The sequence below is a fragment of the Sander lucioperca genome, chromosome 1 (genome assembly GCF_008315115.2).
Source record: "Sander lucioperca isolate FBNREF2018 chromosome 1, SLUC_FBN_1.2, whole genome shotgun sequence".
Classification (NCBI taxonomy): Eukaryota; Metazoa; Chordata; class Actinopteri; order Perciformes; family Percidae; genus Sander; species Sander lucioperca.
In genome coordinates this window covers 50,053,559-50,066,727 of record NC_050173.1, presented here as the reverse complement: position 1 = coordinate 50,066,727, position 13,169 = coordinate 50,053,559, and the positions used below count along the sequence as shown (strand labels likewise).

At 41.1% G+C, this 13,169-nt stretch overlaps 1 protein-coding gene across 6 annotated transcripts in view; it reads left to right on the top strand.

Annotated features, from left to right (window-relative positions):
• The window catches only part of si:ch211-26b3.4 (connector enhancer of kinase suppressor of ras 2), a 68,069-nt gene extending 55,304 nt beyond the window's left edge, over positions 1-12,765 (top strand). For 2 of the 6 annotated variants that reach the window (XM_031280136.2, XM_031280133.2), the window contains 8 exons: positions 1,870-1,943; positions 2,080-2,151; positions 5,399-5,469; positions 5,570-5,670; positions 6,275-7,028; positions 8,500-8,804; positions 9,586-9,824; positions 9,873-12,765. In XM_031280136.2, the coding sequence (XP_031135996.1) occupies positions 1,870-1,943; positions 2,080-2,151; positions 5,399-5,469; positions 5,570-5,670; positions 6,275-7,028; positions 8,500-8,804; positions 9,586-9,795 (1,587 nt within the window). In that variant the 3' untranslated portion in view covers positions 9,796-9,824; positions 9,873-12,765. The remainder of the gene's footprint in view (positions 1-1,869; positions 1,944-2,079; positions 2,152-5,398; positions 5,470-5,569; positions 5,671-6,274; positions 7,029-8,499; positions 8,805-9,585; positions 9,825-9,872) is intronic. The other 4 variants (XM_031280138.2, XM_036005322.1, XM_031280134.2 and 1 more) reach the window with 4 other exon arrangements.
• The last annotated feature ends 404 nt before the right edge of the window (positions 12,766-13,169 follow it).

The following is a 13,169-nucleotide window of genomic DNA, read 5'->3' as shown; positions in this document are numbered from 1 at the left end:
CTACTCATGATGGAGAGTATTACTCAGTGTGTAAAAACAGCTGTATCATTTCTTCTGTCTCTGAAGAGAGCTTTCTAAAGTCTAACCCAGATGATGTCATCAGGGTTATCTTGAGTTAGGGTTGAGACTTTAAATATTTGACCAATCTGCGTTATAAACTGGGGACATTGATTTTGAAAGATGAGGGCATTTAACATCTCTAATAAAAGATCATGGGAATTGTTGGATCCAGTGTTTTTGGAGCTTGACCCATACTAGGGACTTTGTAATCTGTTTCCCCCAGCCTTTAGAAAAGTGTAATACTAAATAGTGTACCCCTTTGAATTCAGATTAATTTTAAGAATAGTTAAATCTTATATCTAAACTAATAAATAAATTCCAGTTATAGCGGATTTTTACGAGAAAAAAAAACAGAACAAAAACAACAAATATTAAGACTAACGAACGAATAATGTAACATTTAGCAGTTCGTTTTATCATGTTCAGAAACTTTTTGCTGATTACTGTTGTCAGACAATCTCACAATGTGATCATTCATACAAAAATGTCATGATGGTTATATATGTGGAATCCATTCAGTGTTGCTCTTCATCACTTTGTTTTTATGTAATACCACCATGCCTGCATTTTGCTTTCAGCTTTCATACTAGGGCTACAAGTAACAATTATTAAATTTTTTTTTATTAATCTGCCAGTTGTTTTCTATTCTGACAAGCCAGACCCACATCCAGATGTTGGGTCTGGGAACTCACCATTGGCAGGGCTCAATCCGAGGGGCGGGATAAACGGTCTTTCAAATTCCCTCTGCACGCAATAGGACAGCTCTACAACCAACCAGAACAACGCTAGTTGATAGATTCAACTTTTGCAGTATCCAGTCGGCATCTTCCTTTTTTAAGAATGACTTCAGAGCCGTTCTTTGTTCTTTTCTCAAAGAAAAGCTTAACTCCAAGTCTTCCAGAGTCGCGGCCAAAGCCGATTCCAAAGACCGCTGTTCGCCAGCAGCAGCAACCATCTCCTTTGTTTTCAAGTAGCAGGGAATTCACACCGAACCGTCGCAACTCTGCCGTCATTATGTTAAGCCCGCCCACCGACTCTATACACGATGTGATTGGCCTGACTAGAGTTTGGTTTTTCCAGCTCGCAAGCCAACCGAGAGTTGCTATACGACCCTGGCTGCAAATTACATTTGCTGCCGCTAGGGTGCATCTAGATTTCTAGGCTAGTTGTTTTCGTGATAATCGATTAATCGTTCGGACTACAAAACATCACAAAGGAGTAATACATGTCCATTAACATTCCAAGAGATCAGAGTGATATCATCAAATGTCTTGCTTTGACAGACCAACAATTCAAAAGCCAAAAATATTCCATTTACTATAATGTGAGACAAGGAAATCAGCTAATTCTCACATTTGTGAAGCTGGAACCATAAAAAGCGAAGATCAAAATAGTTGCAGATTTACTTTCATGTCAATCGACTAATTGATTAATCGACTAATCATTGATCTGTTAAATGCATTCAGAGCATTTTGACCTAACACAAACACACAAGTCTTTTGAAGACTTTAAAGTGTAGTTAAGATGTTTGGATTAATGGATAATTGGAATATTTGCAACAATTTGACGAAAAATACCTGAAAAGTAACTGTAAATGTGTTTGTCAGTTTTATGGCTAAGATGGTCATATCTCATCCATCTTTTTTTAATGTCAAGTGGTGAAAGGAGCCAATATAAACAACATGTGCTGTTTTCATATGCTTGACTAGAGTACTACTATGCAAAATCAAATTGGTATTTCAGTATGTATGACATTTTGTGCTGTGCGTTGACGATGAACCACCACTCTCCATCTGTCTCTGCCTGCAGGATGAGAAGGCGGAGGGCTTCATCAGCCTCCCTGAGTTCAGAATAGACCGAGCCATAGAGTGCAGACGGAAATAGTGAGTGTCCCTCACATGTCCCCTAAATTACTAATCAAGCACATTTGCTTTCACCCACACAACATGAACGCACACACACCTATCACGCATACGCAAATAAACATTAATCAGTCTTCTTCTCTCCGACTGACTGCAGTGCCTTCAAAGCCTGTCATCCCAAAATCAAGAGCTTCTTCTTCGCCACAGATTGTCTTGAGGAAATGAACAGGTGAGTGAGTGGGCGTCTCTGTGAGTTTCTTGAGTGTGTGTTTGTCAGAACAGTCAGATGCTTGGGAACGTCATGTGTCCTTTTATGAATATTTTAGCTGAGTAAACCAAGTTTACACAAGGCCCACACAACACTGTGCATGAATAAGGCATGAGCCTAGCCCTCTGTTGTTAAATGTAGAACTGTGTATGTGTTTGTAAATGTGTTTGTATGTGTGTGTGTGTGTGTGTGTGTGTGTGTGTGTGTGTGTTTGTGTGTGTCACGTGTGTGCTCATGTGAGAGGGAGATCGTAGGGATATTTGCAGGAGTGCTATCTGATGAGCTCTAGTTATCCACACCTCTCCTCAGTGACACGGGGAGATAATTGGGGGAGAGTAATTAACCAGCTATATTTGACTTCCCTACTGCGCTTGGAGGTCCATGTGTGAAAGCGCTGCTGCGCACATTTTCATGTGCATTTGTTTCTGTGTGAATAACTGGGTGTTGGTACAGGCTTCAGAAAAATGTCCTTATAAGTCTTGACATTTTATCATGGCTTTTTGGGGCACTTACATGTGGATTTTCCTAGCTTCTAAAGGCACTCACATTTTAAGGCGAGACACTACAGGTGAATAGGCTAAAATTTTTAAATAATAGATATCTCCATGAAACTTCCTCAGTTGATTACTTACACAAGTATATAAAAAAAATGTATTACACGTTTTTGAAATGTTTATGTTTAATTATGCAAATTAGGCATTTTCTCATTAAATATGCACGATTTTGCATATATTTTCGGTAGATAGATCTGAACATATGATAAAGCCAGGTGCAAAATTCTTTTATCATTTTGTTTACACACAAGATGAAAACAAAATTACAGAGGGATTTCAGGATATCTGCTTTCATTACCTAGGAAATCAAAATATACTGTCCATAGCCTTAAAAAATCGATTTTCGCCATGTGTTTTAGCTTAAAATTTCACATAAATCAGGGCAGGAATGATTTATTAACAAATCCCTCTGTAAATATCTTCAGAATACTACTAAATGTATAACTGGAAAGTTTGGTGTACATAGGTGCTACATAGGCTGAGATGTTTATACTGGAGAATGACAAAAAACTCATTTTGAGAAAACGGCATTTAAAGATTTAAATAGTGGAATTTAATACATTTCTATTGGAAAAATTGCTCAAAAACAGAATAAATGCTCAGGCCCTTAGTAATAATAATATAGAATATTTCAAGCTCATGAAAATTGATTATTTAATAAAATGGTAGGCATATAAGGCCTACAACTGCAGTAACTCAATGAATTAACATTGGCGTATCATGCACAAAGTTGCAGACAAAACCCACGCTGGACAGGTGTATGGACACAGAACAAGACCAACAATGGATGTAACAGCTTTTTTAAAGTCCAACTGTCTATTCCAGCACCATATGTATTTTAGCTGTGCTTAGACTCTTGCGCCTATGTTTTACACTGGCAGCTGTGACGGCCTCAGCTTTTGAGGTCCTGAGCATATCAGTTTCTCTCATTGAATTGACCGTCACAACTGAGCTCTGAAGCCACAACTTCTCCATAACAGAAAGCATGGCAGAGGCACCTTCATTGAAGGTGGAGATGGTCATACTTGCTGCTGCTCCAGCTTACTTTTCCCACAAAACAGTCCCCTCAGTCAGCTTATGGTGAAGATAACTAACCAGAACCAGTCCCCTCAGTCAGCTGATGGTGAAGATAACTAACCAGAACCAGTCCCCTCAGTCAGCTGATGGTGAAGATAACTAACCAGAACCAGTCCTCTCAGTCAGCTGATGGTGAAGATAACTAACCAGAACCAGTCCCCTCAGTCAGCTGATGGTGAAGATAACTAACCAGAACCAGTCCCCTCAGTCAGCTGATGGTGAAGATAACTAACCAGGCTCCCATCAGCACTGGTTCATAACACAACAGAACAAAACTAATTATGACTCATTCAAAAGACCAATATTTAGAACATTGGAGAAAGCAAACAAAGTAGACTAAATTATTATTTGACAGATTATCTGCACACTGTCAGAGATACAAAGAAGAGACGGATCCTGACTAAATACAGGCTCAGTGACCACCAGCTGGGTCAGACAGAGATACACTTCCTCCTCCACGGGGAAAAACTATCTTCACTAAGAGATTTACACTTTGAAAAAATAGCCAAAAAAAGTTAAGACCAGAAGAGAAGCTGATAGTTCTCCTAGGAGAAGAGACAGCAGCTCCACTGACAGCTACATATGGATCTGCCTGCTACAGCCTGAGGGACTCACAACCACTTTAGGATCCCAAAATAACAGATTTGTTTAGTAGCCTATTATATAGTAATTATATTATACAAAACTGTAACTGTTGTGTAATGTAATTGTTTTGTAATATAGTGTGTTGTATCGCGATCAGTACAGTGTGGTACATATGTGACAAATATTTAATATATGACATTTAGGCTATGACTTTCTGTAAACTGCTTTGAGAGAGAGAGAGAGAGAGAGAGAGAGAGAGAGAGAGAGAGAGAGAGAGAGAGAGAGAGAGAGAGAGAGAGAGAGAGAGAGAGAGTCTGATTACCTCCGCTGTCTGAACACTCCTGTTTTCTGAACGATAGTTTAAACATCGACGAACTATGTGAAGGCATTTCATCATCTGCTGATGAACTGGACAATGTAATGTATAGGACAATTCCGCTTCCAACCTGTAGGGGGACCGAAGCGGGAAAAGTTGCATAGTGTTGCTTTAATGTGGAAGTTGCCTCCTATAGGATGCATTCCTAGTATGATGAGTTTCCTGTTCCTCATGCACAGACTGGGACTCTATTCTTAGTACAAACTTATTATTAGGTGTCTGCAGAGAGTCACAGGACAAGTCAGGATCTGTCAGAGGGCTTGGAAGAGGACAGAGAGCATGGATGTAGAGAACAAACGCCATCTGAGACTCACTGTTGAGAGACAATGGGACAGAGGATTGTCACTTCCCTCTTTCTGCATCCATCTGTTTAATAATCTTGATGCTTTTCTCTCCTCATCAGGGGGATGGAGTCAGTTGGACAGATATCAACTCCACTTAAATTATTTAAAGTGAAAGGTTTTTTTATTCATTACCTACTGTTTACCTAGTATAACCCATCGTTTTCTCTCCCTGTCTCTGCTCCTCCTCTCATCTATCCTCTGATGCCTTCCTTCTCCTTACTTTCTATCACTCACCGTTGCGTTCTTCTTTTTCCTTTCCTTGTTTCCTATAGGTGGATGAACCGGCTGGGGCTAGCTGCTATTGGCTACACACCAGATGACAAGGTGCCACGCCCTGATGAAGGTGAGACAGATTCAGTTGGCTAGATATTACCGAATTAACCCTTTCGTCCATAAATTGCTAACATGTACGGTGTGTGTCTCTGTTTTTATTTTAATATCAGACTACTGGAGCGAGAGCGATCAAGACGAGGTCGATGGCTCAATGACGCTCAAACAGGAGGGACCCTCATCCCTCTGTGATACCTATCACCGCACGCCATCAGTAAGTACATGCAGACACACATACTCAACATTTTCTTTGCAGTGTTTCATTCTGATAGAATTTTTTATCCCTAAAAGCCCCACAGTTTTCCGGGCTGCATAGACCAGAGCTCTCAGCATTAATAAAACATCAGAGTGTGAGAGTATCTGGTTTGGTAAGCAGCCAAGACCATCACTTATCTGTGTTCTGCTGCCAGAACTTCTTCACAATCTGGCCTCTAGGTGGCGAAAATTGCCATTGTGCATCACATCTCTGAAAGATAACGTAACACTCAAAACAGACTTTTACTTACTTTCAGACATGTACATAAAGGTGGCATTAGTACCATGTTTTCCCAGCTGAGCCATACAACAGTCATGTCAGTCATTCTGCCATCTCATTGCTTTGTTTGCTCTCATCTTTTGTTCTCTTTCTGCCCTTTATATATTTTCCTGTTCTTCTTTCTTCTCTCCTTCTACGCACCTCCTCCCTCTTCTTGTTTTGCGGGTCACATTTTCCTTGTAACTGTGCTCACATTTCACATTTTTGTCAACTTGTATCCATCCCTCCTCACTCCTCTCCAAATGGACCAACCTGTCCACCTCACAAACCCTTGGGCCTTCAGGCTAACTTCCTTCAGAGTTATGACCAGTTGCCCCGCTCAGTCAGCTCCATGAGCCTTATGCGCTCCACTCCGTCCCCACTCCCTCCATCAATGAGTGCCTCCACTTCCCCCATCCCTCCACAGATGGTCTCTTCCACCTCCCCTCTCCCTCTCCAGGTCAATTCCTCTAGTCCCTTCCCGGAGCCCAAGCATGGCCGACATTTCTCCAGCGAGTCAACGCACTCCCACTCCTCCGCCGAGGACCAGCGCGGAGATGGCATGGGCATGGGCACGGGCACAGGCAGCACCAGTACCCACTCATCCGGCTGCCGCTCTACCCACCGTGAGCGGCGCTCCTGGCAGGACCTCATTGAGACCCCTCTGACCAGCGCAGGGCTGCACTTCCTCCAGACAGCGCCGGGGGAGAGTGATTATGGGGGCCTAATGGGGAGCATGGTTGGAGAGATGGGGCTGTACGGAGGGCTGGGCAGACAAGGTATGTCCCCGGAGAGACGCAGACAGGCCACGCTGCCCGTACGGAGACACCACGCCGCAGAGAGGGACAGGGAGCGTGACGGGCCCTTCCCTCTGGAGCGAGGTCCGCACACACACAGTCACACACACCGACGCTCTCACAAGCAACGCAGCCAGAGTCTGCCCAGAAACAGGGACCCCGTGCCAGGAAAGCTGTTGCACACCTCAGCTCATATGGAGGAGAGGAGCGAGGACGAGGAGGCAGAGGGGCAGGCTGCAGATATGCTCGAGGGTGAGGAGGGTAAGGAAATTACACACAATCTGTTTTATTCGAGGAGAGAAGCAGTAGTAGCACCCTTAAGTCAAAAATATTGTGCATTATAATTTCCTTTATTAAATACTGTATTATCTCAGAACTTACAGTACTGCAGAATAACTGCTGTAATATTAAAAATGCATATGTGAAGAGTGTATGGGGTCAAAGTGGACCTCATAAATGTATTATGGCTAAATGTTATAATTCAGGCAGTGGTGGAGGAAATATTCAGATCCTTTACTTATGTTAAAGTACCAACACCAAACTGTAAATCTACTCTATAACAAGTAAAAATCCTGCTTTGAAATGTCACTGAAGTAAAAGCATAATTGGCTAAATGTTCCTAAAGTATAAAAAGGAAAAACACGTATAATGCAGAAAATAGTCCCCTGTCAGTGTTATATTATTAAACATTGATATTATTGGATTACTACCACTGATGCATTGTCGACTCTTTACCAGCTCATAAAACATACAGAACATTGTTTAATCAGCCTGATACTGTACTTTTCCAAATTTTATGAAAATTGCTTATAAAGATAATTTTTAACTGATGATATGTTTCTGACGTCTGCCACTGTTTTGGGTCGTTGATGTGATAATGCTTTTTTATGATCATTTCTGTATTTTGATACCTTCATTAAATATCCAAGCCCACTTTGCAAAAGGAAGAGTTAAGACTTCACTACTTGGGCAGCAGTTTTCAGATGACATTATGTGCTTACATAATTGTAAAAGGGTTCTTGACTGTTGTAGAAAGAAGTGGCTGATCTTTAATGCAATATCTACATTGCCCATTATCAGCAACCATTCATCCAATGTTCCAAAGGCACATTCTGTTTACTAATCTGATATCATTTTAAAAGGCTAACTGAGAAAACATTGGAGAACCCTTTTGCAATTATGTAAGCACATAATGTAATCTGAAAACTGCTGATCTCAGCTGGTATTCTGTCTATAATGGAGTGGAATGGAAATTTCTAAGTGACTCCAAACTTTTGACCGGTAGTGTATATATATATATATATGTGTGTGTGTGTGTGTGTGTGTGTGTGTGTGTGTGTGTGTGTGTGTGTGTATGTACAATATTTCCCTCTGAATTGCAGTGGAGTACAATCATAAAGTGGCATGATATGGAAATACTTAAGTAAAATGCAAGTACCTCAAATTGCACTTAAACGTGCAACGTGTAATTTTCTGCCGCTATAGGCGTCTCTCAATCAAAACAGTGGACGCTAACACGGACTTTTGATGACGTCGTGAAGTTGAGTGGGATCACAGGAATTGTTGTTTTCATTGTTAACCACCAAAATGTGTTCACGGACGAGTTAGTGTATTAAAGTCTTATTCATATTACGTTTATTAACGTTTATTCATGTCATGTCATTCTAATAAAATAGCCGCAGTCTGATTGCAACACTGTTGTAAAAACTCGTTGCTCATTGTGTCATTCTAGCAGTGAATCTGACTCTTACCGGTCCACTCCTGGGTGTGTCAGACCTGCGGGAGTTGAGAGTTGAGAGCAGAGAGAGGAGGGTGTCGGATGGAAGGGAGCGGCGGGTGTCAGAAGGCCGTGAGCCGGAGCCATTGGACGGGCTAGAGCAGCTGTACCGGGTCCTGGAGCAAGCCAACGTTACAGTCCTAGGAGACCCAAGACCCTGTAGCAGGCAGGAGTTTCGACGCTGTTACACGCAGAGAGCCAGGGACCCTCTGCTCAACGACAGGCTGCACCGGGTCCGAGCCCTCCGCAGCACATTGAAGGTAGCACAAACAGAGGATTTGGGGGATATACAGAAGAATTAAATGTGTGAGGAGCAGTGGTGGAAGAAGTATTCAGAGCCTTTACTTAGAAGTAGAAGTACTAATTCCACACTGTAAAAATACTGCATTGAAAATGTTACTTAAGTAAAAGTATGCCAGTATCATCAGAAAAAATGTAGTTAAAGTATTAAAAGTAAAAGTACTCAATGCAGAAAAATCCTCACATTTTAGAAACTGGAAACGATCCAAACAGTTGTGTGTTTAATGGTCTAATCATTTCAGCTGGACTTGTAGGCCTGTATATTGTTGGGCAGATTATAATAAAACATTGTAGTATATGTCAGATGAATGTAGTGGAGTAAAAAGCACAATATTTCTCTCTGAAATGTAGCGGAGTAGAAGTAGAAAGTGGCATTAAAAGAAAAGACTCAAGTAAAGTACATGTACTTCAAATTTGTACACAAGTACAGTACTTGAGTAAATGTACTTAGTTACCTTACACCACGGGCTGAAATAATCTAAACACTGTAATCTCCACCCCTTCCCACCCTCGTATTTCACGTTTGTCCTGTCACTAATTTGTAGTTATGTTATGTCTTTGTACTTTGTGTTTGCCTTTTCTGTTATTTGTTTGTCATTGAAAATCTTCAATAAAAAAGGCTGCATGTATGAATGAAAATAAAGAAATCATCTTTTTTTCCTAAAAAAAACAAAAAAACATTCCACCACTGGTAAGGGATGCAATGTGGTAACTGCCCGTCGTTTCTTTTGCCCCCCTCAGGCCAAAGAGTCGGAGCTGGCAGTAGTCTGCGCCCTCCTGGAGGAGCCTGGCCTGTGCTCCCAGACCTTCAGAGAGTGGAAGCAGTGGCACAGTGAGCTCTACTCAGACATCTGCCAGCTCAGCCCCGGCACCAACGGCCAGGACGACCTCTCCCCGCTGGCCGCACCTCTCATGACCCACACACACTCCTTCATTGAGACACATGTGTGAGAGAGAGAAGGGGAGAAAAGACTGAACTGATACACTCACACACACACACACACACACACACACACACACACACACACACACACACACACACACTAACAAACACACAGAGCTCGACATTAGCTGAATCCTTTCTCCTGATCACGACTCTGAGCACGCACTCACACAAACACTCTCACACACACACACACACAGGAACACACATTGTAAGATGTGTAAATATCATAGATGGGACAGTCTGAGACCTGCGTGTATGAACTTTTGATAATCCTGAGGCCCCCACAGGGTGCCTATTGCATGCCTGAACAGAAAGCATTAATCTTCCTTTGTCTATGGAACTCAGCATAAACTCCACACGCTTGTCGAGCAAAATGGAAAAAAGGAGACTTTTTAACACGTTTTGTTCCTTTGTATTTACTTGGTTTTGCAAATTTTTTTCCCTGTTGATTTTAGGGGGCAGGGGGAACTATGTAGCAGCAATACAGAGGAGAATCCTTTTCACCACAGCACTGTACTTTTGTACTGATGAACTTTGCACCCAGAGCCACCAGTTCTCCCCCTTTCTCTCTCTTCTGTCTTTTTTTTTCTCTCACTGCATATCTCACTGATTTACAGGGACCTCACTTGTTATTCCAGGCTGATCTGACGGGACAGTGTTGGGAAAGTAAGGGCAGTGACTTTTAGTATAAGACTGTGAAAGGTAGCCATCAATGCTGGTTTATCTGGTTCCCTCTAGAAACCGATGAAAACAAGCGTCACAAGCATTGAGGAACCATTGTGCTGGCTAGATAGCACACTATTTCAAACTGTGAACTGTTAAAAAAACCACAATTTTAAGAAAGCTCCTCTGATAGAGTGCATTCCTACGATTCATTTTGCATTCTCTCTCCCTCTCTTTCTTTCTTTTGCTCTCTCTCTCTCTCTCTCTCTCTCTCTCTCTCTCTCTCTCTGTGTTTCTGTCCATCTCCTCCTCTTTTCTTAATCTTTTTCTTTTGTTTCCTCTCTCTCTCTCTCTCTAGTCGTCAAAGACTTGTGTATATGTGTATACTGCTGTGTATACTGATGTAAATGTTTGCGTTCCACTACCACTGTGATATGCTTCTAGAGGTAGCGGAGGGAAGACAGAGAGTATGTATTTGCGTGGGTGCACAACAGTTTTTTGTTTTGTTTTTGTTTTTCCATTTTTTTTCTTAAACAGCTAATGCAAGAGCTAGAGAGTTCTTTTCAAAGGAGTCACTCACTACAAAGAATGCACTTTCTATATCTCTATAACTCATTGGCTGCATCACAGGGTCTATGTCTCATCGGCCTCTTTACCATTGCTGTTCAAAATATCAGGTAAAAGCATTTGCCGTCTCATTTTCTAAAGATTTGTGTACAGTCTACAAATATATTTAAACATAGAAGAATATATAAATCTATTTACGTTTTGTGTCATAGATATAATGTAAAGTATGATGTATTCTATGCCAAGGTTTTGCAGTGTCCCCCTCTTCACTCTGTAGATGCAGGGGGTTTAGCAGTTGAACAACTAGGAGGCAGACAACAACAACAACACCATCATAGACAGTTGATTTAACAGTTTTTACTGGTTTACATCACGGCTGACCCTTCTCCTGGTGATGTGTTGCATGAGAAAAGTCCTGGGACTGATTTGATTGGACGGGGTAAAATATTATGGATCATTTCTGTTCTTTTTTTTTATTTTAATTTTTTTTTTAAATCTTCCTCTCATGATTGCAAGATAATTAGACTTGTAGCGCATGATACATGCAAAAGTACTGTTGAAGAATGACCTTTTATTTGTATGTTCATAGATTTTAAATATTCCCTTTTTATTATTAGAAAGTGTTTAAAGACACACACTGTACAATAACCGAGGCAGACATTTTTGCTCCTCAGTTACTTGATTTAATGCAGATCCTCCTTTAGCATCCTACCAGGAGGTTTCAATTTGATGTTTTGCTTTACATAGAAAGACTGACACGTGTCCAAAGGCTTCAGGAATCTTACCTTAGATAAGATTCTAAAACGAAAAGCTATTTTGACATTCCCTCCAAGCATATGGTTGATACTGGGCAGCCAAAGACCTCTAAATGGTCTGTAATGTCTGTGAAACCCGGATGAATCGTTTCATCTGCAATATCAGGCCAAGGACTTAACGGTGCCCCCCAGTGTCGAAGACTCTGAGAGACATGCGTAGCACCTGCTGCATCCAGCACTATCTGTACTTATTCTTCATACTTTACTGTAGTTCTTTGAGCATAGGTTCAGGTTTTTCATCATGTCACCACGGTCGTGAAATATCAAACACACCCCAGAGATATAGCTCATGTTTTTTGAATGGTTAATTTGAGAGTACCACAAAGAAACTAAATGATGCAAGCACTTTCCCTGTGCCTCCCAACCCTCTCTTTGGCAACGATGGACTGACTATACTGGCGATCCTACACACACACAGCTGTAGATGAGTTACAATACAGTTGTAGTCTGCAGACCTCTCTCCGTTTCTCATCTGTAGCGGTCTGCTTTTTCCAACCGCTGCTCCGCTGAGCAGGCGACACACTGTAGATTAAGAAGTGCGAGTTACGATTTGTAGGCACAGGCTGTGTTATCTCTCCCAGATCTTTGTGTGTGTAGACCTGCAGAAACAGGCCGAAAAGGGAGATTCCACTGTGTGTTCTTTCAGGGGTGTACACCTCATGGTACATTGCACAGGTGTGTAAGATGTAAGTTGCACTGCGACATTAAAAAAGGAACATATTGCTCTTTTTCAAGGATAATATTAGCTTACTGTTATTCTGTACATTAACTGACTAAAGATGATATTAAAAAAGAAAGAAAATTACATTTATTCTTCCTAAAGTAGCCTTTTTTGGTTTCATATATATGAATATATATTACAAAAAATACAGATTGTAAACTTAAGTTGTTAAACTTTGACTTCAATAAACTGAATCCTCTGCACTATGAGCTGTGATCTGTTTATGTGTTCATGGATTTATTGAAACAGCATTACAGCGTGTTCTGAGGAAGGATGGAGGATGACCAGGTTTTAAATTAAGGGCAGGGGTCATCCCATAAACCAGGAGGCCATACAATATGTTCTATTCCTGCAACAGCTAACGTGTAGGCCTTTATCTAAAATGTCTTAAAGCAAATTGAACCTGCTCACTCTTCATAAGCATGAAAAAAGTGCACTCCACTATGCTAGAACAATAATGTGTTAGTTTGTGGTAATTTTAATACATTTAATTCAGAAAAATGCAACATGTAACAACATAAATTAAAATATTAAAGCTCATAACACTAGATTTTGACACCTACAGAGTCCTACAAGACAGCCACAAAATAAGGTAATAACACATGATTCACCT